The 25,869-nt window shown below is 37.2% G+C and overlaps 2 protein-coding genes across 4 annotated transcripts in view; one reads left to right on the forward strand and one right to left on the reverse strand.

Moving 5' to 3' along the window:
* Positions 1 to 991: 991 nt before the first annotated feature.
* TM6SF1 (transmembrane 6 superfamily member 1) lies at positions 992 to 21,594 on the forward strand. The gene is made up of 10 exons (XM_072399108.1): positions 992 to 1,346; positions 5,806 to 5,909; positions 7,490 to 7,587; positions 9,782 to 9,885; positions 12,976 to 13,058; positions 13,131 to 13,165; positions 13,975 to 14,079; positions 15,627 to 15,719; positions 16,435 to 16,554; positions 20,072 to 21,594. Exons 1-10 carry the CDS (start codon positions 1,255 to 1,257, stop codon positions 20,261 to 20,263), a joined length of 1,026 nt encoding a protein of 341 aa, XP_072255209.1. The 5' UTR covers positions 992 to 1,254; the 3' UTR covers positions 20,264 to 21,594.
* Positions 21,519 to 25,869, reverse strand: part of HDGFL3 (HDGF like 3) — a 35,367-nt gene continuing 31,016 nt past the window's right edge. For all 3 annotated transcript variants that reach the window (XM_072402444.1, XM_072402442.1, XM_072402443.1), the window contains one exon: positions 21,519 to 25,707. The gene's annotated coding sequence lies outside the window, so the exon portion shown is untranslated. The remainder of the gene's footprint in view (positions 25,708 to 25,869) is intronic.

Raw genomic sequence — 25,869 nt, forward strand, 5'->3', positions numbered from 1 at the left:
CTATAGAGAGTGAAGGGGGAGAATGAGCAAGTGGCACCCTGTTGTGCACTCTCTCCTTCACTTGCATTACAGTCGTTCGTAGATCCACCAGGTCAGATCAATGAACGACATCGGATGGCTGCTGTACACACGTCAGATTCTCGTCCGATACTAGCCCTGAAGCGATAACCAATGAGAACCATCTGATGTAAGTACGTAGCCTAAGCAGACATCTGTAAGTGCAGATGCTCCTACGAATTATTCAACAGCATATACTGTATATCTATTTTCTACAGATGGACACTAATTCTACTTTAAATTGAAACATGACAGCAAAAAAGTCCCAAATCCTGTTACTATGTGATCCACAAAAAGTAAGCTAAAATCTGTTTTTAACTTCTCTCACTAAACTAAATCTATTTTCATTTATGTCCCATACCCCCCAGTCTTCCCAGACACAGTGGGGGTTTCAGCGTAAATGGTGCAATTCTACTAATCGAGTTGGGGACCCTGAGAAGATCCATATTGACAAGCTACAGGGTTGTGATAATGTTGTAACCACCCCCATATATTTCAATTTTCATTTCAATACAATTGTCATCCCACTATAGTGAAAACTGGAACAGGGTATACAAAAGTGCCAACAGGAGCAATCGGGAGAAGCCCCGTTAGCTGGACTCCATCTGCTGTCCAATAATATTCTATTTATATATATGTTTTCTTTGCTTCTGTTGTATGTGTTACTCTCTTTTAGGCTTTTATATAGTTTTTTGAATATGTAAAATTTATTAAAAAGTTGTTTTAAAAAATTCAGTTCATTTCAAAGGAAATAACTGTTTGGCTATTTGGGTGAAATACTCTACATGAGAATATGATGTCACATTAATTCGGTTTCTGATTTGCTCCAATTTTATTCATTCAAATGAAGTCATTGCTCACCGAATGTGTTCTACTGGCACTGGCCTGAGCCAGCCACTCTGTAGGAATTCGAAGCAGCTTGTGTGCTGAAAACAGCAGTCAGCTGTGTCACTGCACAGAACAAGGGGAGGCTCGGGTGTCCTATATGTATAACCTTGTGTGTGCTGAACAGAAAGCATTGCACCTATAAGAGGGGAACTGAGAAGATTCAAGACATTTGTTATAATGCAGAAACCATAGTAAGCAATGCCATGGAACAGATGTTTCAGGTGGTGCATCCCATCATAAACTCTACCATCTTCTAAGACAAAGAGCTGGAAATGCTGCTTTCCTAAAGGAAGCAAAAGTTTTATAAGAATGAGTGCACCCGCTGCAACCGGTGTATTTATATTATCCCTTACAGCCATTCCTGTCACCTACCTTTTCAACTATATCTCTACAGTTAACAGGTAAGTGAAACACATCTATTACAGTAATCATTGTTGTATGAGATGGAGAAAGGATTTTACTGTATATACAGAAGTCAGTTTGAATTGTGTTTTATGGTAAGACAATGCATAATATTTATATTGCTTTTGAAAACTTTTTAAAGGCACCGTAAAACCAGTTTGTTGGACTTTCCATATTCCATATGGACTTTCTCCCATTCATATATTCAGCCTCTGTAGAGGGGTCACTGTGATCCATGCTCGTCTGCCATCAGCTGTCTGAGTTGGGGATAGAATAACATTGTGTTTGACACTGACAAAGTTAAACAGGGACACTTGTCAACTAGGCTTAAAAAATCAAAATGGCTAAAAGGGTAACTTGCAAAGGTCACATTGTATTTGACCGAGCCAAATGTTATAATACATTTAATTTTAGTGCTTATTTACACTCAGTTCTGGGAAAGCCCCATTCCATGGAGGTTTACGGTCTTCTAGCACAACTGACCATACCATCAAAGAGTGATGAAACTAAAGGACATTTATAAAGGTCTATTTAAAACTAATGTGAAGTTATCATTAATAAGTGCTAATGTACTTACTTCCATTTGCAATGTTGCACGCAGATCTATTGGTTTATTGATCTACAATGCTTTACCTTTGGAAATAGAAATCTTTTCAATGGAAATGCATTTTTTTTAACACTTGATTTTTATGTATTTTTCAACAATAACAATAAACAAGATTGGATACAAAACATAATAAAAACAGGTAACAATATACTTTTCTCTATGTTAAAATAAAGAGAATAGTTATCCGGAGAACTCTAGTATTAAAAAATCACCCCAAAAATCAATGTACCTATCAAAGTACTACTGTTAAGCTTGAATTATTACACTGCTTGGTAATCAATTAAAATCTTATAGTCTACCATTTCCTGGAAGGAGATCCAGGGAGCCCATGTGTCTAAATACCATTCTGTTCTATCAGAAATACCCTGCAGTCAGATCTTCCATATTCTGAATCTCTTGCACTTTACGTACCCACATAGCTAGTGTGGGAGGTTCAGTTTTTTTCCACATTTTGGAGATGCAGGTTGTAGCATGGAAATGCATTTATTTGTTCACCTTACATTAGGTATAAACTTCTTTTTACAAATCAACATTTAAACCACTTAATGGCAATTGGCAATTGAAGAGATACTTGCAAGATGTTAATATAGACTTATCAGTGTATAAGCCAGGGGGAAAACTTTAGTGATGTCTTTAATAATTATGGCATTACATATTTTGTTTGTCCTTTTTTTTTTGAAGCTAGCGATTCATCTACGTAATCACCAAATACCAATCATATCAGTGATCACATGACCAAGTGATAAACCCGCAAAATACTTTTTTCTTTTTTTAACCTAACTATGCAACTATGATACACAAATTACACTAAAAAGAAAACAATAAAACACAAACATGTTACACAGTGATAAATACAGCACATATATTACGAATATTACTATAATTTATTATTATATTTATCATTATAAATGATTACTATCAAATTTTACCTGTAATAGATAACATAAAATAATATTATATTAACAATATTAAAAATGCAAATGATTGAAATGCAGTTTATATTAATGTGTTAGAAGAATTAAATAGTTGTGAACATCAATAAACCTTAACAACCCATTGACAAATCAAGCAATACCAAATCATGTCCTAACAATAAGGAATCCAATGAGTGTTGGGATGATTTACTGCACATGCATGCCTGATAAAGCTTCCAGAGGGTCTAACGATTATACAAAGATAATGAAGAGAAGAAGCATCCGGATGCCAACAACGCTTGGGGTAATAAGCATTTCTATAGTGGCTGGATAGCAGTGTTGGCACTGAACTGGAACACAGTGACTTATGAGAGAAAACAAATGATGCAGAAATAATTTCTTTAGACATAAGGATTGCATGTAGGATAATTTTTAAAAGATGGATTATTTTAATAAAATTAGTAATAATAATATTAACTAGACCCCTATTCGGACATATTTCTGTAAGTTACAGGTCTACAATTTAAAAAAAAAAAATTTCATGAAAACCTGTAACACTTTTGGTACAGAAATCTAGACCTCAGTGTAACGCCCAGGTGGTTAATGAAGTGCAGTGTAAATATTATCAAATGTGGTCGGATTGCTGATTACTAAAATAGAAAATCAATACATGGGCACAATAAAAAGAGATGCCCAACATCTAAAACAACAATACCCACCAAATGATGCAAAAACAAATCAGTATAGCAAAAAATAAATCTTTCAATATGGAGACTGGAGCCATTGCTGACCTCCTTCTGATAGTGCCACTTACCTGACTGGTATGGTGACCAATAGCTTTAATATTTGGAGGTTAGTGATACAAAAGACTGAAGAACAAGCCAGGCCACTAGCAATGCATGATGTGCTCATATCTGTGAGTAGAAAATTTTGATGTTTTTAAGCAACCTAACGGGTTGATTTATTAAATTAATTACAACCAATAAAGTAAATTTTAATTAAGCTTAAAGCTAAAGTGTAATCTGCAAAGATTTTGCCTCCTTGGTTTCCTGGGTTAACATGCTAATATAGTTTTATATAACAACCTTTCCTTTTTTTACTTACTATAGTGCTCACACGTAAAAAGCAGGCAGATTATGGCCGGTGGGATGGTGCTAAATGTAGCTTCCAAAAACATTAGAACACCTTGCCCCATTACTTTGTTTAGGATTTCTTAATAGGTCAAGAGTTAGAAGAGTTAGAAGAAGGCAAATAGGTGCAGGTGAAGCAGGAGTGCATTCACATTTACAAAAGGAACTTCTTTTATTAGTTGTGTTTTTATAAATAGTGACTGATATTCTTTAGGACTCTTACACATGGCAATATAGATGATTATTGGTAGTTAATGAAGATGATAAAGTCTGTGTACACATACATTTATTGACCCTACAGGCAAATACATTTGTGCAAGACCACGTGTTGACACGAGCATACTGCCGTCCATTAGCACACTGAAATGTTCTGTGCATTGATCCATACTGTGTGTACATAGCAGCCCGCGTTTACTGTACAGATTAAGACAAACTACAGTCATACACTTAGGAACAAATAAAAGGTCAGATTGCACTCAGGGTTGAAATGCCATCTATTAAGGAGAATTCATACACTTTTTTGGAAAATAATTCTGTATCCAATCACCCCCTGGAATGAAAACCTTGCACTACATTAATTTTTAGTTGTGTAATAAATAAACAAATATGAACTTAACAAATTACTTCAAACAATATAAAGAAATAGACAAACCAAAATACATAGCTTTATTCCAGAATGTTTTGTTTATTGTGAGGTGGCTAAGACTAATATGAAATCTAAGTACAAGTTTGATGCCAGGTTCGGGTGTAAATAAATGTAAAAAAAAGTGTAAATAAATGTAAATTAATCAGCTTCATATATCTCTTGATATTAGAAAAATACAGTGCAATCTAAAGAACTAGTGTTAGTAAATACACAAAGTCACCACTGCACATCCCAACAGTTCCACAGCCATTGACACTTCCAGAGTATGGTTGGCAGGTTGGTATCTGGGACACCTGTGCCCACGATATGGTTGCTAAACTACCCCAAGTAGCCCCACAAAGTATTGCTACCCATGCACAGTTTCCTAGTAATTTTAACAAGCTATCAATCACATGTCTGAACATATCATTGTAAAACTTTACCTGTATACATAGATCAGTTATTATAAGATTGCTATGCTCTAATTGTTACATTTTTGTCATGTACATCTGGTTTCCGGGGATTAAAAGAGAATAATGTATATGACATATATGCATTTATTCTGCATCAAGAATAATCCTTGCACCAAATCCTCTACACATTGCTGTGTCAGTAAACAGACATGTGTAAAGCTACGTACACACTTCCAATTATTATCGTTGGAAAACGAACGATGAACGATCCTGCACGATATCTACGAACGATCGTATAGCACCGATCCTGCACATAGAGATAACGACACAATCGTTCGTAGATACGTTCGTTGGTTCGTAGATAGGTCGTTCGTAGATAGTTCGTTGGTTACTTTTTTACGAACGATTTTTTGCCCAATCAATCGTTCGTCGTTCGATTGGAACGATAAAAATTGGAAGTGTGTACGCACCTTAAGACAAGTATTTGTTGTGGTTCAGAGTCCAGTGCTTGAAACACTTCAGCAGAAGTTATCTCCTCTTTTAATAGATGAAAGATAGAAAAACTCCTGTAATTAGTGTGGCAGACATTTGTGTGTGCTAACTTGATGAAAGATTTACCAATCTGAAAAAGGACCTGATACCTCTATGGGCTATATTCATCATGCAAAAATAAAAAAAGACCAATGATAAAATAAAGTATTTTGTACAGTGCTACGCTTAGTGACTTTGTTATTGTCCTTTTAGTTGTCATGTATTTTCTATTTTCTAGTTCCTGGCCGGTTACAGTTGCTGGTGCTCTGATTTTAGTGTCCATAGCAATATTATCCCGTCTGCTTGTCATTCAGAAACCACCCAAGGATTCCTTGTTTTATGGTATGTATCTGCATAAAACCTTCTTTACTTGTTGTTTTGTAAATGTTTTGTTATTATATGCTAATAGGCCTTCATATATAAAGCAGGGAATCTGACAATCACTGAAAAATACGCTGGTGGAGAATCTTCCAGGTCCATGTGCTTTAATGGCAGGAATTAATTCCCCACCAGAGAGAATCCTCCTCCCCTAAGACATTTCCTGACATTTCAGTAGTTACAAAGCATGATATGAATTGATATAGAATTACAGGGGTGTGAAACTCAAATACACAGTGGGACAAAATTAAAAACTTAGACAAAGTCGCGGGCCAAACTTGAAACTAAAATAGCACCGCTACTACAATTCCCTGCGTCTATAAAACAGTCAAATGCGGGGCTTAATGTTATGAGTGGCTGGAACCCCCTCCTTACTGTAATAGCACCGCTACTACAATTGCTTGCATCTATAAAACAGTCCAATGCGGGGCCACACATAGGCAGAGAGGCCGCTGGTCTATAGACGGGAGTGATGCCGGGAATTGCAGTAACGGCGCTATTTCAATGCAGCGGCGGGCCAGCTGCAATTAATATTTAGGATTCCTTTGGGGGCAAAAAAAGGACGCTGTGGGCCAGAGTTTGACACCCCTGTAGTATTTGGTTTTAAATACATTGTTTATTTTGTATGGGTTTTCCTAAAACTTCACTGATGATAATGTGGTTCTCCTTCTAGACTATGTACTATGTACAAATCATTTGAGATGATACCACAAGAGGAACAAGATGTGTAGATGACACAAAACTCCCATTTTGACAGGGAATGGGCTCATAGGTCACTGAAGTAACAGTGTTCAAAATGCCAGTCTGGATACCCTGATAGTATAATGAAGTTTATATCTAGGTCTACAGAAGTTTGAGTCAAAAACTGGAGAATTCTGGAGAAGTTTTTGCTGTGCCCCAGCCTGTGTGGACAATATTGGGAACTCACTGACCCAATAAGATTGACAAAAAATATCAACTCACAGAGGACACTCAAACTAGGGAACCAGTGTGGAGTTGAATTTGTTTTTTATGTATAAGATAAGTATAGATAGTATAAAAAACATTGTTTAGCCTGAAAAACGTATTTTGTTAGTGACTGTTCTACATGCAAATGAGTGCATATGGTTGCAGCGGTGGTGGGGTTCTTCCTCCAGAGGATGAAAAGCAACCGAGTGGCCAGAAATGACTTTCGTTTTCAGAAACAGCACCACTGCCACATCCAAACACATCCAAAAATGATTTCCAACTGCTTTTATTGAGTTGAATAGAAGCAGATGTGGGCATGATTGAGCCCACAGTATAATGCTGCAGTCAGCCACAAGTATGAAATGATCCTAATCGCTTAACTAAGTTACCACCAAGATAGCCATGCTCACTGGCGATTCAAGAATTTATGTTTATACAGATTATCTATCAATATTAGATCAGTTGATGATTGCAAATGCATACACAATGTGAATGCTGAATTATTTTTTTCCTCATCTTTAAAATGTGTCTTTTTAATACCTGTGCTGTCTTTCCTTTACTATAACCATCTTTTAGTTTCATTTTTTCTGTTCTAGTATATGCAGTATTTGCTTTTACCAGTGTGGTGGGTCTTATCATTGGCCTGGAACAGGATGGAATCATTGATGGATTTATGACCCTTTATTTAAAAGAGGTAATATTAAGATATATACATAGCTGGTCTGTACATTGATGGTACATGATGACTGTATCAGTTCCTTTTGCAAAATACACCCAAGTGTCTGTAAGCCTTAGGGGCATGTTCAGGATAGCGGTACTTTACTGCAGCATTTACTGCTTCCAGGCTCCTAATGGCAGAGACTAGGCACCCGACAATGGTAACAGGCAGCAACCCTTAGGCTTTTTTTTGCAATTCAGTTTGATATTGACAGCAAAAGTGTGTCTCACTAAATATAATTTTTGTAGCCAAATTATTATTAATATTTTGAATCTGTTACAAAGTTACTTACGGCCCCACAATGAATCTATGGTGTGGGCACTGCAGGCTGGTGGCATGGTGGTGGCCTTGGGTAGTCAGTCTGAAACAGGAGAAACTGCAAGTAGGAAACTTTGTAACCAGGACCAGAGCCAGGAGCAGATACCTTCTCCTCAACATTACAAAAAAACCCAGGGACAGACCCCCAGAGATGATGTCCTCACTGGGGGGGGGGGGGGGGCTGTCATTGGGGTCTGTTGCTGGGTTTGTCACTGAAGAAATGCATATATTAATTATAGGAATTGTGCTAGAAGTGAATGACCCAGCAGTTCTCAGAATTTAATGGGACAGTCAGGTGTAATCACAGATTTTTTTATGAGTAGCAACACCTGCTGGTAAATTTGCTTTAGCTGCAGCATGCTGTGCAATACATGGAAATTGCTGCACCTATTTGTTTTAACTATTAGCCCTGTACACTAGATAACAATCTATCTAGTTATTTCATGAGGTTGGTATAGCACCCCTCCCGCTTCTTTCATAGGAAACTATATAAAATATAAAACATTTAAAATATTTTAATCCACCTTCTAGCCTTCATTGGTTAGCCCCTGCAGCCCTTGCCGTCTCTCTATGGATTAATTTTGTTGAGTGTAATTCTAAATCCTGAATGGAAAATATTTTAGCACATTTGGAGCAGATTAAAGATTAATGTTGTTTTTCAGAAATAATAAAATGTAACAACAATAGTGATTTTATGTCTCTGGTAAAGCGTTATTTAACCAAAAATGTTATTTGCAAATAATATTTAGTATGTGTCATTATTATTTATTTATTTTTCCTTTCATGTTCTGCCCTTTGGTTCAGTGCTTGGAATGGGAAGCTGTTTTTGCTGTGTTTCCTAAAATCACAGTTTTATTTACAGTGTTCTCCCCAACCCCATTTAGCTGGGCGCATCACCCGGCACTTTTTAGTAACCACCTGGCTGTATTTGGGAGTTTACACTCCCGCATACAATTTCTTCCCACCCAGCTTAAAAAAAAAATTGGGGTAAACCCTGATTTATTGTTCATTATTATGTGTCTCCAGCCCCGACCCTGAGTTATATACCTGTTTCGGAAGTGTGGCTGTTTCATCTTACAACTCTCATCTTATGCGTGTGAGTCATGTAAAATATAGCAAAAGATTTGATCTGAGGTCTGGACTTGTCATTGTATTGAGGGAAGGATGGACAATTGGGTTTAGATTTACCTGGCGTACAGTATGGGTTCTGGGGTGCTCTTTTAAACTCTATATAGTGCCAACTTGTTCAGATCAAATTCCAGTTAAGCAATAAATAACTTTATTCTTCTAAGAATGTTTTTCTAAAGTGGACTTCAAGAGCACATGGACTTTCCTGCATAGAGATGAGAGAATGGATAGCTTACCCCAATTTTGAATGTCCCATGTTGTATATATTGTATAAGTCATAGAGAGCTTAGTGATACACCAAACTGTTATCTGCTCATGCTGTTCTGATTTATAGGCCTTTGTCCAGCTTTAATAATTACCATCATTTGCATCTTTAATTCCTTCAAGTAATCTAGAAATCATGATAAGGGGTTTCTGGGGTTTGGCTTTAGCAACCCCAATGTAATGGAACTTGGAAAATGCAAACATCAAAACCTTTGGATAAGTATTCAAGTAAGTTTCAGCATTATGAAGGGCATTGTTTTTTTTATAAAATGCTGCCGGAAATGAGTGTTGAGCTTTAAGAGCAGTATTTAATGTGTACAGTTGTCAAGTACAAAATAGAAAATGAACCTTTATGCTACATGGTAAAGGTATGAAAAAAATGTATGAAGTTGCCATTCAAAAAAATATGACGACGACTTCTTTTATAATGATTAATAATGTTCATATTATCATTTATCAGACTGAGCCGTATCTGAACACTGCTCATGGTCACATGATCTGCTACTGGGATGGCACCGCTCATTACCTGATGTACCTACTTATGGTGGCAGCGATCGCTTGGGAGTAAGTGATTTATTACAAACATTAGCAAAATCAATGTAACTATTTTATGATTTATGTAGTTGTGATTAACAATAATTCCATATTCATTGACAATATTAGATATAAATAAAATTGAGACAAAAAAGTTTTTTTTAACTACCGATCAAATGTATGTAGTTTTTTATTGTCCACAAACTGGGCAAATATATACAAGACAATTCCATGCAAGCTTTAATACAGAAAAAGCACACTGTCCCCCTATATTTACCCAGTTTTTAATGTTCACTACTTTTATAGTATTGCTTTTGAAGGCTAAATATAATGTTTTGGACATTTTTTCAGTATGTTCAAATCATTTAAAAGTATGTTTGTCAAATCCTAAGCCTGGCTACATGCATATAATTGAGTGGTAGTAGATGGTTACATATGTGATAGAAGTAATAAAGGGGCCATGCTTCATTCAGCTGTGTGTGGAATCTGAGTCTGTCACTTGCTGCATATATATATATATGTCATAAAAATGGATTTTCTTGAATTGGAACTTAATGCAGTTTAAATGTATAACATATGTAGAGCAAATTACATTGAACTATTTCAGTGATTCATCTTGAAGGCAACAGGTTTTGGGGATTATAATGACAATGGAATGATTTAATTAATAAAGATATATTATATAAAGACATAAAAAAGAAAATAAAAAGAGGGCCAATAACAATAGCAAAGGCATACATGATAGTTCTGGTATCAGTTGATGTCTATCTGGGGCTTTACCAACATGGAATGGGGGATGTTGTTTTGAAAAGAAGGAAGAGTCTGGGTTCCCAGGTCAATTAAAGTAGTTGTGTAAATGGGGAGCTTGGGAGTAGGTGAAGAAGTGGTGTAGAAAATGGGCAGAGAAAAAAGGGGGAGAATTTGGAGAGGGGTTATAAAGAAAAAAGATGATGGCACTAATAGAAATATAATGGGAGGATAAAGAAAGGCGGTTAGTTTTGCTAAGATATTAGGCAAGTTCAGTTCCTCAGACACTGATATGAGCACTGAATTGCAGAGAAGAATGAAGTATCATCTAAGCAAGCCATGTCTGGATGAGCATCAGTACTGTCATTGTTGTATGCCACCATTTTCCTTATTCTCATACTGAGTTCAATGTCTAGGATCAACTTCTTCAGAGAAGGACTTTGGCTTGGTTGCCAGTGGATAGGGATGATAGCCCTAGGGATCTAGCCCTCAGTAGCTGCAAGGAAAAGTCTTAGGAGGCCTTTTTTGTAGGTTTTGATTGAACCATGGATATTAGATAATAATGCCAGAGCAGGGCATTAAACATGGTTATCCCCTTAACAAGGTGGTATACTGTATAGTCAGGAAATAATCCTAAAGGGTGTTCATTTTGATCACTTTCCCACCATATGTATATAAGGAAATCTGTGTGTTAAAAATCCCTGGCAGGTGACTAAGACTTTGGTGTAAAATCTTCTAGGACCTCTTTGGCAGTGATTCAATCTGCTTAATGTCTTGAAGTTTTTGGGGGCTTTACAAACCATAGATAGAAAGTAATTGCAAACAAAGGATCATCTCAATCTGTGGGTGATAGAAGAGGATCTGGAAGGCATGTTCAAATGTGAATGTATGAGGAAATTCTGCAACAGGATTGTAGAAACTTTGTAGTCATATAGTGCATGGCAGCTATTAGTGATTAATACTATATCCCTCAGTAGTAAAGGGTACATTATGTATAGTAGATATATGATTACATGATACATTACCTAATAATGCCATGATAACTCTTGTTATTAGTTTTCATGCAAGTATTTTCCTAAGTCTTAGGAAGAACTTGTGATAAAGTAAAATGAAAGATCCCTATTATATGATTAGGCTATTGTCACACTTGAAATGGAAAACTGCATGTATAGTTGCTCCTATGTGCATAGCAAATGCAAACTGCACCACTGGTCAGGGAACTTGCACATACTTGCATTTCTTATTCTTTCTCCAGAGGAATAAAAGAAATTTCATTGGCCAGAACTCACTTCTAAGAACCGTGCCACAATCCAACCACGTGCTCAACATAGTTCCCAGCTGATCCCTTTTCAGATGAATGGGAGCAGCTGGGAGCATGTTTAAGTCCCTGGTTCAATACTGCAGTCAGCTGCACGTCTGAAAATGGCCTTATTTTTAAAGAAAGTTCAAGGATGTCCTAAATTGTGTGAAGAAGAATACCTGCTACTTCTCACCTATGATAACGCAAGGCTTTTTTCTTCCCCATGCTAGCAATTATGTGTGAGAAAAACTGACTTCTTCATTAGAATGTCAGTAATTCAGCAGAACAGCATGCAAGCAAATAAAATGTTCTGAATAATAAAAATGTCTGGTTTGGAGAGCCAAGTCACAACCCAATTTAGTCTTAACAAGAATAAATTGTTTCATGACTGGTGATTTAAATGACAGCTGGACTTTTATACAAAATGCAGGTATTGCCCCATCTTTGACCGAAATAAATCCTTCTCCTCCAGAGATATATGTACTGGTATCAAACAGCTGCGGCTCACTTCTAGCACTGTTCTAGTTATGCTTTCACATTAGAGCCCCGTAGACCTGATTGTGTTCCAAGGGAAGTGGAAATAGTCCCATAAATGTCCCGTTATCCTTTAAGCTACATAGCTTTAATATTCCTCAACTGAAACAGTTGTGTAAACAGAACCGAATCCAAATACCTCTAAGCAGATATATGACATTGGTCACTAGGTACAAGAAGAATCTGTTTCTATAAAGAAGTGCCATCAGTTACTAAATGTAACTGCATATTCACCAGAGACATGGGGAGGCGTATTTACCGGAAGCTGGATAGGATATGTCTATATATGTGTGTGTATTTTGCACAAGTGCACCTTTGGAGCAATTAAATTGATTTCACATGCAGCAGTGTAGGATCATATCCATTATTGGGCTTCATATCGACATATCATGTTCTAAAGTCATATCATGTTATTCCTGCCTTTATAAGGACTTTAGAGAATAATCTTTGTATGGCATTAATTTAAAGACGTAGGAACACATACAAGCAAAAACTACAATTTGTCAGCAACACACACTTACTGCTGTTTTCTTCTACAGTCAAAACTACAGAACGATTGGCCTTTATTGGATTGGATCCATTATAATGAGTATGGTCGTCTTTATTCCTGGAAGTATTGCAGGTCAGTAGCTCAAATAGATAATAAACATTCAAATTTAATTTTATCCACATTTAATTTTACAACACTTTACAGGAGCCTCGTACAGCACTGGATTAACACTTGCCATGGTGTGAGGTGGAGCAGCTGTTAGGGGATTTGCAGAGTGTACAAGACATGTTGGACTGCTGGAGAAATGCTCAGTGATTGTTTGCTTTGGCACCCAGTGTTGTCACAGTCTTGCTTGGGTTCCTGGCAGTTATTACAGTCAATAGGTGTGAGACCACACGGAGTCACCCACCGTACCACCCGATTCGGGTAAGTGCAGGTATCGGTGGGTGGCTTATTTGCGGGGGGGGCCTTATTTTAAATTTTTTTCTAAAAAGGGGGGCTGTCTTATTTGATGGCCCTGCCTTATCATCGGGGAAACACGGTAGATGCATATGATAGATGAATACAGACAGTGACACAGGAGAAGAGGACCCTGCCCCGAAGAGCTAGATTCTTGATACTTGGTAATGCTTGCAGAATTGTCAGATGAAGTAATAATTAATCTAAATTCACACAATAGCTGTAAGAGTATTATAATTTCAAATGCAAATTTCAAATTTTTTAAACTGTAGCTGAATAATAATACTTGGTATTCTTGCCATGGTTTCTGTCTCCTGATGCTTATGATGACAGATAACAATATTATACGACAGAGATACGGGGTCATCACTGAAGTGCCTGTAGTCAGAAGGGGACTGCAAGATATGTTGGGGGGTGCCGAGTAGAAGCCAAGGATGAAAATCAATTATTTCCTTTTTAAAATAGTTGTTTTTGATGCAAGGGGGTTTAGCAAGTTTCATGGAATCAAGTTGAGGTTTTCACTCCTGTAAAATCTACATATTGCCCGTCTATATATGAATTGTCATTATTCTGCATTGTTTCTTTGCAGGCCACACAAAATATACAAAAGAAGAATATATTCCAGAGACCATTGGACTTGCTGTTATCTTTGTATCTTATTGCTGCAAGTGTCTTTTGTGTATTCCGTGGAATGGTGAGTCATTTAATTATCACATAGTGTATCAGAGATATGACTAATGGATAAAAATACCCAGCATGTATTCTGCACTGACTTATTATTATACACTGTTGTCATCTGTTCTACATGAACCATAAATATATGGAGAGAGACAATGTCCACACTATGGATGCATCTTGTGTTTAGAGTCGGCTTTACGCAATGTGGTCTATGTAGGGACATTAGATTGTGAGCCCCTTGGAGGGACAGCTACTGACATGACTGTGGACTTTGTACAGCGCTGCATAATATGTTGCTGCTATATAAATACTGTGTAATAATAATAATAATAATATGTATAAAGCAATGATTCTGACAGTCCCTGAGACTTTCCCTGCTGTAGAATCAATTACTGCCATTAAAACATATGGGCCTGCAAGATTCTTCACCAGGGCACGTCTGGTGAATGTCAGTTTACTGCTTTAAAACCAGACCTCAATGCTAACACACACACAGCAAAAGTCTGAGCAAACAAAAGGATGTAGCTTAGGTAATTCTCTTTGCGTAATGGTATCACATGAACAGTATGAACCCACCAGCATGCACATTAATTTCCCTTGTGTCATTGTAATAAACCTTTAAAGTCTCATTTTAAAAAAAAATGTTTTAAATAAAAGTAAAAGGAACCTCCTTGATGTAAATTATGTACACAGGGACAGCCATGTTTTTTACTATATATGCAAACCCATGCTTTGCAGTGCTGCACAATGGTTGTGTACTCACAATGCATGTCTATAAGATGGCGGACTTGCTAAAAATATTGTCCCAATGTGGCTGATATCCTACTGCAGCCTTTGTCATCCATTTGTCTTGGGGAACCACTGCTAAAACCCATATATTGGGGGTCACTGGAAAAAAAAGCCCCTTTCATGTGAGGCCAGTCATGGAATTGGCCCTTCTACATGGCTTTGGTCAAAGAACACTAAAGACAATAATGTTATTTAATATGAGGTCAGCCAGCCACAGTTCATGGAACCTCCGGTGAAACTCCAGGGTAACACAGAATTTAATTGAACGGAATGCTCCCACTAGAGGCAAATCTGAAAATCTCTTTCTCAAAAATCAGGAAGAGGAGGCATTTAGCTGTGCGAGTCCTAATGTGTTACAAAAATGACATGAAATATGCACTGTGAAAATATGCTGTGATTTTCCTTTAAGAAAGGTAAGATATTGGCAGAATATTGCATCTTAAACCTAGCTAGGGTAATTTGCATCAGATTTTAGATCACAGTCTAGTATAGGTGTCAGTTGGCTTTAAATGTGTAAATTATTATTGGTGACTCATTTTACTGTGATTTACAGAAAAATAACATGCTGTGTAAAAAAAAAAACACTTGGGACATGTTCGCACAGTTCTCTTTGAAGTGCACCCATTCCCTCATATTTTACATATTTGAGTAATGTGTGGATTGGACTGGCTACCTCATTTCCCAATCCTGTTTACCCTGACTACCCTGTTTGTGAGCATAGATTTCAGGGGGGCGGAAATACATCTTTAATGTGACTGGTATTTTGTTTCACAGGTTGCCCTGGATTGTCTTTCTGATATCTGTCGTTTTTACTCACAATTTCAAGAACCGTATCTTAAAGATCCAACCGCCTACTCAAAACTTCAGGTAAACTTTTTTCTGAAATAACACTAAAATCAGATGTAAGAACCACCACTCTGTAATCATTAATACATCATTACCTGTTTTTTATGCAAGCTGTGCAAGTATCTTCATATAGGTTGGTATTAACCTCTTGCAGTCTACTGCTGTGGTTGCCAACCTTTTGGACGCGATGGACCACTAATTTCACGAATTCTGGACCACACATTTGTGGGGAGCTGTGTGTCACTTAAAGGGGTACAAACGTCATGATGCCAGAACCCACCCAGAGTGTGTCCAAAAACATAACCCACTCACCGCCTTGAGCCTGCGATCCATACGGGAGACACGGTCCATGGCTCTGGCCGGTGCCCCCCCAGTGGGGTCCTTCTCTTGACCCCCCTGGGGGGCGCACTGGCCAGAGCCATGAACCACCAGTGGTCTGCAGACCACCAGTTGGCAACTGCTGGTCTACTGTACAGTATTAACATTTAGAAAGGGATGGGAGAAGCAGCCATATAAGTTAGTCAATTATGCAGCATTACAAGGAAAACCCATTGTAACAGGGAAATAGACTAAACAATGTGCTGTTTCTCCTTCCACTGGCCAGTCAATGGGTGCAGTGGGGACCTGTAAGAACCAGACTTCTTTCTGAAGTTCCTATTCTATTTACTCCAATGATTTAAGTTAATAGAAGTTTCATTTATTTCTAGTGTTGTTATAATTTCCCAATGTTTTGCAGATGTTGGTATATATGTTCTATTCAGTGCCCTGCAATCTATTCACATTGTATGGTTTGCTGGTTCCTGGATGTACGTGGATGCCCGACCTGACTCTTATTCATGCCGGGGGATTCGCTCAGGTAGGGATTCTCTAATCTACATTTGTGTGTGTGCATTACCTGTAACATAAGAAAGTGAATTTATAGTTTAAGATGACTAAATGAAGGAGGTGATGTCCACGACAGGGCAAGGACAGATGAGTGTAAATAACAATTGCAAACAGGCAGGTAAGTTTATTCTATTGAATGACATTGCCTGTCCCTCATGCAATAAATTACCTGCTTGGTGACAGATTTTTAACATTTACTGCCGCTTTAGGTGCTGCCTTTTATTGCTCTTTTGCTTGGATAAGTCCCTCATTAATTAGATGTATGAGAAGCATTAAAAGAGCAGTTCACCCAGACCTGATATTTTAGCTTTAAGAGGATAATGGTGGGGTTAGTCAGCCGGACTTTTTTATGTTGGTATTCCTGTTCCTCTCCACCTCCAAGTTTTGGGTGTTCCCACCTACGTCTGTGTTCCAGCAAATTATGTTGCATTTTTGCAATGTTGCCACATTAGGTGTGTAAACACAGTAGCTACGTAATATTTCAGGACCGGGGAAGTCAAGGCGAAAAAAATCCTTTGCTTTTGGGTATTGTGCAGGAATGTCCTTGCTGCATCCCTCAAGTCTCCACCATTATCCCTAAATATCAGGCTATACTCACTGGCAAACCTCCAGCATTACCTGGTAGCATCAAAGCTTGACCGTTCCCAATATACCATAATGTTATGTAAAATAGGAATTTGTGGAAGCGCAACCCTATTTGATATACAGCGCTATTTACTATATAAATAGTTTAATAGTAATAACCCTACCAGGAAATCAAATTGGTCTAGCATGCAAACATAACCGTGAAGACTTGGAACCTATTGCTGGGACATAAGGGCACTTTATATCTGTCAGCAAGCACCCCATGACGTGTTGCTTTACACCATCAGGAAAAGCTGTAGCATTGCCCATCAGTACAGCACAGCACTCAGAACATCAGGGACTCGGAGCCTGTTGCAGGTTTGCGCAGACAAAGCAAAGACAATCAGGATATACCCAACTCCCACCAATTACAAAGCCACATTGCATTTTTATGTTTAGCAATTATTGTGCAGTATGATTCACATAGTCATGACATGTGATGCTCATAAATCACAAGACCTGTGCTAAGCTACTCAGTATGAATATGAATTACATGAATTATTCAGTTAGATTAACGCTTTCAGCTTTAAGGCCAGCAATGCTCAACCAGGGTTCTCAAAAGGATGCTAGGGGCTCCTCAAACTGTGGCTGATTGACCTCCCATTTGATGATGCCTGCATATTTCTGGAGGCACCACCCCTTGGTAGAGCCAGCTGCATGACCGATGCTTTTAGGTATCTATATTGATGCTCTTCTAGCCCCCAATGTAGGAGGGCATTCTTCCTACTTATCACAGAGAGGCTTTTTCCCCACTGACTTCAACAAATTAGTTTTAGCAGTAGTTCCCCAAAACCTAAAACCTATTTAAGGTTTTCCTAAACTGAACATTTTTTCTAGGAGGTGTAAAGTTTGAGAAAGGCAGATTTTGTTGTTCTGACATATGGATGTTTACAAGACACCAAGAAATGTATGCATTTCAATGAGCCCTGTGCATGTTTTTAAAAGGTCTCATACTGCTCTTCCAAGGCACTTGCACGCACAGCCAGAGCATGTAAAAATGATGGAAGGATTGTGCAGAGTATCAAATATGTATCATCCATGGTTTATGGACTTTTAAATCATGTTTATACATATACAAGTAGGTCCATAAATATTTGGACAGAGACAACTTTTTTCTAATTTTGGTTCTGTACATTACCAGACTTTCAGGTTTAATTCACTGGGTGGAAACAAAAAGACTGCATAAAATCACTTAATTTCAGGGGCTCAAAAGTAATTAGACAAATTAAAAAGCTGAAAATGTTTATTTCTAATGCTTAGATGAAAACCCTTTGCTGGCAATGACAGCCTGTAGTGTTGAACTCATGGACATCACCAGATGCTGGGTTCCTCCTTTTTAATGCTCTGCCAGGCCTTTACTGCAGCGGCTTTCAGTTGCTGTTTGTTTGTTGGCCTTTCTGTCCAAAGTTTAGTCTTCAGCAAGTGAAAATCATGCTCAATTGGGTTCAGATCAGGTGACTGACTTGGCCATTCAAGAATATTCTACTTCTTTGCTTTAATAAACTCCTGGGTTGCTTTGGCTGTATGTTTTGGGTCATTGTCCATCTGTATTATAAAATGCCTCCCAATCACTGTGACTGCATTTAGCTGGATATGAGCAGACAGTATGTCTCTGAACACCTCAGAATTAATTCAGCTGCTTCTGTCCTGTGTCACATCATGGATAAACACTAGTGTACCAGTGCCATGGCAGCCATGCACGCCTAAGCCATCACACTGTCTCCGCCATGTTTTACAGATGTTGTGCTATGCTTTGGATCATGAGCTGTTCCAGGCCTTCTCCATACTTTTTTCTTGCCATCATTCTGGTAAAGGTTGATCTTGGTTTCATCTGTCCAAGGAATGTTTTTCCAGAACTGTGCTGGCTTTTTTAGATGTTTTTGAGCAAAGTCCAATCTAGCCTTTCTATTCTTGAGGCTTGTGAGTGGCTTGCACCTTGCAGTGCACCCTCTGTATTTACTTTCATGCAGTCTTCTCTTTATGGTAGACTTTGATATCAATATGTCTACTTCCTGGAGAGTGTTGTTCACTTGGTTGGCTGTTGTGAAGGGGTTTCCTTCACCATGGAAATGATTCTGCGATCATCCGCCACTGTTGTCCTCCGTGGACGTCCAGGTCTTTTGGTGTTGCTGTGTTCACCAGTGCTTTGTTTCTTTCTCATGATGTATCAAACTAGATTTCGCCACTCCTAATATTGTAGCAATTTCTCGGATGGGTTTTTTCTGTTTTTGCAGCTTAAGGATGGCTTGTTTCACCTGCATGGAGAGCTCCTTTGACTGCATATTATATACAAATAAAATCTTCCACATACAAGCACCCCCCCCCCCCCCCCCCCCCCCCCCCCCACCCCCTCTCAAATCAACTCCAGGCCTTTTATCTGCTTAATTGATAATGACATAATGAAAGAATTGCCCACACCAGCCCATGAAATAGCCTTTGAGTCAATTGTATAATAACTTTTGAGCCCTTGAAATGAAGTGATTGGTTTAGTTCCTTACATTTTTATGCAATCTTTTTGTTTAACCTACTGAATTAAAGCTCAATCTCTGCAGTTCAACTGCATCTGAGTCGTTTCATTTAAAATTAACTGTGGTAATGTACAGAACCAAAAATAGGAAAAAGTAGTCTCTGTCCAAATTTTATGAACCTAAATGTGTGAAAATGCCTTAAATACAGAAGCTTTAACCTGTCCCCACATATGGGTATTAGCTGTACAGAAACATATTGTTTCACCATCCATTTAGACCCTCAGCTGAAAATGTTTTATTTTTGCAGCACTAATATATTATTGGTGGTGTTTGTTATTCTTGTTTTTTCTATATATGGATTTAAAATAAATGATTCATTTTCTCTGTACTGTACAGGCACAGTTCTCTCACATTGGTGCTTCTCTCCATGCCCGGACTCCTTACATCCACAGAGTTCCTGATGAAGCCAGGCTTTTATTTCTATTTATGAATACACTCTTTGCATCTGTTCCCCAGCTATTGGCTCATCGGTGTATCAGTGAACCAGAGTTTTTTGTGAAAGTAAAAACAGGGATCAAATCTGAATAGAAGCAAGAGCTCCACGTGAAGATCTCCAAAAGGATTAACATCACCAATGATTTACTATATGCTTTTTGTTAATGTAAAATGATCTGAACATTGTTTCTTTGAAGGACTGAAGATTGTTACAGTAAATTATGAAAAACAATGAAGTACATATTAATGATGTAGCATCAGAACATCTAAACTTCCCAGGGGCCACCAAAATTTATCATCAATGTATTCAATGTAATGTATCAAGGACCTATGTTGAGGGCCATCCCCTTGCATCTAGAAGAGTATAAATGCTAAAGTAATCATTTCAGCAAAGCCTCCAATGGATGAAATAGAAAAAAAATTACACTTTGCACTCTGCTAAAACTAAAAGTTTTGTAAAAACACAAATATAAAACCTTACAGGTTTTGTTACCCAGTGCACATAAATCCACAAAGCAGTGTTTCAGTTACCTTGAGCAGCTCTTTTGACAATGGTAATTGGCCTAAACGTTGCACAATTAAAAAAAACACAGAATTAAGTGCAATGCAAATAATTTTTATGTGCCCCTTGCTTTGTTTTTGCCCCAATGGTAAGGAATTCATTTTTTTGTATAGCTGCCTAGTCTGACATTGACAACATACAACCCTGAGACCACAAAAGAGCCAATTGTACCCCTAACTACACCCTAATGACAGTGCAGGAACAGATCATACACAAAGTAGCCATTCTGAATAATCTGGTGTTCTTGATGACAGATATCTGACTTTCCGAAATCCATAACAGAGAAATTTCTTCAATGATGGCTACTGGATGTGCTGATGTTGATAACTGTAGCAGAGATGTTAGTGTTAGGTGAAATGTTTGAAAGAGGATTGAAATCTCTACTTTACTATTGGACTTTTATTAAAGTGCATCTAGAAATCTGTATGCAATACTATCAGTTATCATCCAAAATATAAAACTTTCCATTATTCCCACTCATCTATGTGGTCCATATTGGTCCCCAAGCTCATCTGACAATAGTTTCACTTTGCTGAAGAGCTTCTGGAAAATGCTCATCTATTATACTGGGGAATGAAGAGTTATTATTCTGTAAATAAAGAATTGCTCTGACATAATTGTAACAAATCAGACATATATACTATGTGAAGTGTTATACAAAAACATTTAGTAAATATCTCTTTACCTTTATTAATATTATGCTACACATTACCTACATTTGCTACAACCCACAATATACAAAACAATACCCCCTAATCAGCAATACAATCATAGCCAACACCACTGTTTACAGAAGTTCTGTTTTAATATTTGCATTACATATACTGTAAATAAAGTCAAGTGTGACCTATTTCACTCTTAACCAGCTTTAACCTTACTTTTTGACACACATCCAGAGTGTTTATTCTGTAAAAACAGCAATACATCTTTATATGTGATGTGTTTCAACTACAAACACTGGAAATGCAAAAGATGCAAGAACGAGCAGAACAAATATAGAGAAAATAAAAAGGTTTTTCACTGGAAAATGCAATAAAATAAATAAAATCTATTATCACAACAGCAACAGCATCGTTCACAAGAAAAGACATTCTGGAATGATTGTTTATTAGTATTTTCGTTTTTAGCTAGGTAGAAAATAATCCTATCTTCCTCTTGAATCTCTATATTCACAGATCTGCTATGACAAAACTGTTACCATAGTTTACATGGAGGGTGACTGTTCTTCATTGTGGTTGCTTACATACTTCCAAAATCTTAACATACTTCAGACTGCCCCATGTTCTGGTGACTTTGAGGGCAAACCATTTGAATGAAATGGATGGAATGAGAATATCTGTGGGAGGTGCTCAAACTTCTTCGTTCCATGGTCCAAAAGCAGAATGTGAACCTACCACTGATGCTGAACTATATCTTCCAAACAATCCCTGTGAATTAAAAAGCCACTGAGTGGCTTTGAGCTCCCTTTATCCATTAAAAATTTTAGGTAACAATGTAAAGGTTGCTGTCAAGACAGGATTTCTAAAGAATCATTTGAAACAGGTAATTAACATGAAGCAAATGGAGTATTCTTTCAGTACTCTTCGTCTACACCAGTGTTTCTTAACCAAGGTTCCTCCAGAGGTTGCTAGGGGTACCTTGAGCAATGAGCATATTGTGCCACTCAAGTCACTTTAGGTGACACCAATGATCTTTTTAGTTATCTGTAAGGGGGACGTTCTTCACATGATAATGTATTATGATTGTGTAAATAGTAATTGAAGCAGAGGTTCCCTGAAAACCTGCAAAATTATTTCAACCCCCCCACCACACCCCTTTACAAAGGCCAGGAAAGGCTGTTCTACAAAGTAAAGTAGTTCTGCCAATTGCAAACATGTTATTTTATAATATCATTAGCGTTGTATTATGGAAAACATTGGAGGTTTTCAGGATTTTTGGTGGTGATTTAAGGCAGCCAGTGATATGCTACATAGCAGGGGCAGACCTAGAGAGATGCAAAGTGGCAAGGGCCCTGACTCTCCTAACCAAACAAGGGCCCCAAGTCAGTTCTGCACAGGGGCCCACTGTTGGCTACACCCGCCACTGTGGAATAGGTAAGTACAGCATGCTACAAAGTGAACCTGTTACTTTTCAACTCTGAGCAAAGTCCAGGATTACTTTATTGATACCATAAAATAAACAATAATTAATAATAATTATTAATTATTATTATTATTATTATTAATATAGCAAATTACTGCTTATGTTTAAGTTCAAAACAAATGTTACTTTTTATATTTATTGTTTTGAATTGATGTGCAAGCTAATCCCAAAACATGCCAGTTTAAAGGGGGCTGTCATGTTACTGGTTTGTGAATTTAAAAGTGAGCAAGGTTATTAAAAGCTAAAACATTTTTATAGGTAAAAACTCCAGCATTTTTTTAATTTAGCACAGTTAGAACAATACTATTAATGCCCTAAACAAGCTATTTGAGGAAACGGAAGTGTTATTTCTTTCCTGCCACTGAAAACACAAGGGCCTGAAAGATTCTCCACCAATGAATGTTTGGTGAATGTCAGATTTACTGCTTTAAAAATAAAATGCCATCTGTACATTATATTTTCTGTTTACAGCAAATAAAATTTGTATGAAACATATATTATGTTATGTCAGTTCATCTATTTACCCATGAACTACATAATCAGATGTTCTCAGAGACCACTGACTGACCCTTTTTTTCATTTGTTCATTTTGGAATTAATTTGGTGTTACATTACATTACCAATTGTTATGTTCCCATGTTGTATTACAGGGATGTGGCGATCTAGGTATACTATCAATCAATGTATATCTATCTCACAGCAAGAAACCTCCCCTCCTTAAACACATCATCATGTACATCTGGGAGTGTTGCTACATTCTAGTACATTGAGGGCAAAATACATAAACTTTAGCACAATGATTATTTGTACAATTGAACACATTTGTATTCTTAGAAGTAAAACTGTTAAAATGCATTTTTCAGTATAAAAAACATGGTTGAGGTGTGGGTTACAGGGTGCAAATCATTGCTGAATATCAGTGATTGTCCATGCTGGCAATCATAGCTGCTAAAATGACATATCTGGTCATACAAATCTTTTAACCAGAAATATTTATAATACCTTATATCTAGATTTACCAAGTGGAAAGGAATAAACATACAGATAATATACCTGTTGATGTACTGTATTATGTTTTAACATCATATGTACAGAATTAACTTGTAACAAAATTAAGGATTGAACCCTACATTAAAATTTATCAAATCAACATTTGCTTCATGTCAAGACACCGCCTCATAATATTTCTAAAATTCCTTTACAATTTTTGTAATACAGAGCTAAAGAAAGTGCTAAATAATAATAGCAGATTACAATAACAAACAAACAAAAAAAAAACATTCATATTATTCCCTTTATCAACCTTTACCTCTCCTCTTTAACATAAGAGTTTTTGGAGTTAATGAGTACAGTTCTATCAACAAAGCAATGTTTTAAAGCTGCCATTTCACTAGCCCTGGAATGCACAAAAGGTATTTTGTACTAAACAGCATCTAATATTTACATAGGTGAAACAGGAAGGCTAGGTGATATCATCTGATTTGTATAGGCCAAGCTCTTTTACATGGCAGCCAATTTTTCCAACCACAATGTGATAAAATAAAACATTTTCCACTGTCCTGATGCACATTTCCACATTTATAGCAACCTATCTGTATGGTAAAGGCAAACTGTAATACAATCACAGTGTAAGATGGCGTTGTAGTAGATAGATCTCAATGGTTACAGTATGAAAGAGATATACACTTGTTATCTGAATTATGCCTTGGTGCCCACTTACACTTTGTGTTTTCATCATGTGTGCCACAGTGCATCAGAAATGTGGATTTTACTAGGTGTAAAGATGTGGCTTTAAAACGGAGTTAAAATACTTGTAAGCATGCATCCTAATGCTTGAATCAAGGCATGAAAACATTTTAAAGTACCAATACATGTCTTGATTCCAAAATGACTTCATAGCCCAATGTGATGCTTGGCTGAGGAAGTGCTAGAAACCACCAGATGCACTCAATGTTACATATGGATAGTTTTAAATCTGTTTGGTGTGATAGGCTTCAGAGCTTCCCATTCCAGGTTCAGGAAAGAATGCAAAGTATCTAAATGTGTTGTTGTCATCCATTGGCCCAGAAAAGTGAGGCAACTGCCTGACCATAGCAAGCCAATCTGTGTGATAGGTAAAGATTGAAGGATTGTGTTTTATCCTCTAACAGTAATCCCAAAAAGATAGAATGTTCTACTAGGTTCTATTATTCTTTCTTAGATGTGTTGGAAATTCACAATAAATTTGTGGCGCTAACCATCTGTCAGGCTATTAAGCATATTGGGTGTTGGGCTTGTGTCCATGACATCAGTCTGAGCTTCTGAGATCATTCTCATCTTATTGTCATGTGTGTTTAATTTTTAAATACTCCCCTTATGACTTGCATTTCACCTCTTAAGGATTTTGAATGTCCATAGACATATATGGGAATCCAAAACCCACCTAGAATGAACAATAGTCTACTGATACAAGCCCTTGATGCAATAATCGCTGACTGGGTGATTTGGTTATTAGCATGATTTGATGTTGGATGCACAATATAAAAGTGTAATAAAAGTAAACCAAAGCCCATTGGCATAAAAAATGATTTACGATTAAATGTTTACCGGGTTGGAAAAATAAGTGCACACATTGTAGGCTGTGAAATCTGTTGGGACGGCAACTTCATGCAACAGAATAGTGTAAAATGTTTGGCTGCTCCCAGAACATATACTCTTCTGATGCCAGGAAACACAACAAATAGAACATGATATTATGTATACAAACTGACAATCTCTTGATGGCAACAATTAAATGTGTGGAGTACAGCAAAATATGGACCTCTTCCCATGGTATTCGGTACTTTTTTTAAGTCTGGAAAAAAAAGAACAATGGTCATGTTAGTTTTAGAATGATCGAATGCTACCATAAATATAAATGTAGTGACTTCTCAATGCCTCATTTCAAGCCATAATCATCTAGCATGTATTAATGTAGAAATATTATAAATGAAGGAAAATACATTCTAACAGGAAA

This window comes from Pyxicephalus adspersus, chromosome 2 (genome assembly GCF_032062135.1).
Source record: "Pyxicephalus adspersus chromosome 2, UCB_Pads_2.0, whole genome shotgun sequence".
NCBI classification, from domain to species: domain Eukaryota; kingdom Metazoa; phylum Chordata; class Amphibia; order Anura; family Pyxicephalidae; genus Pyxicephalus; species Pyxicephalus adspersus.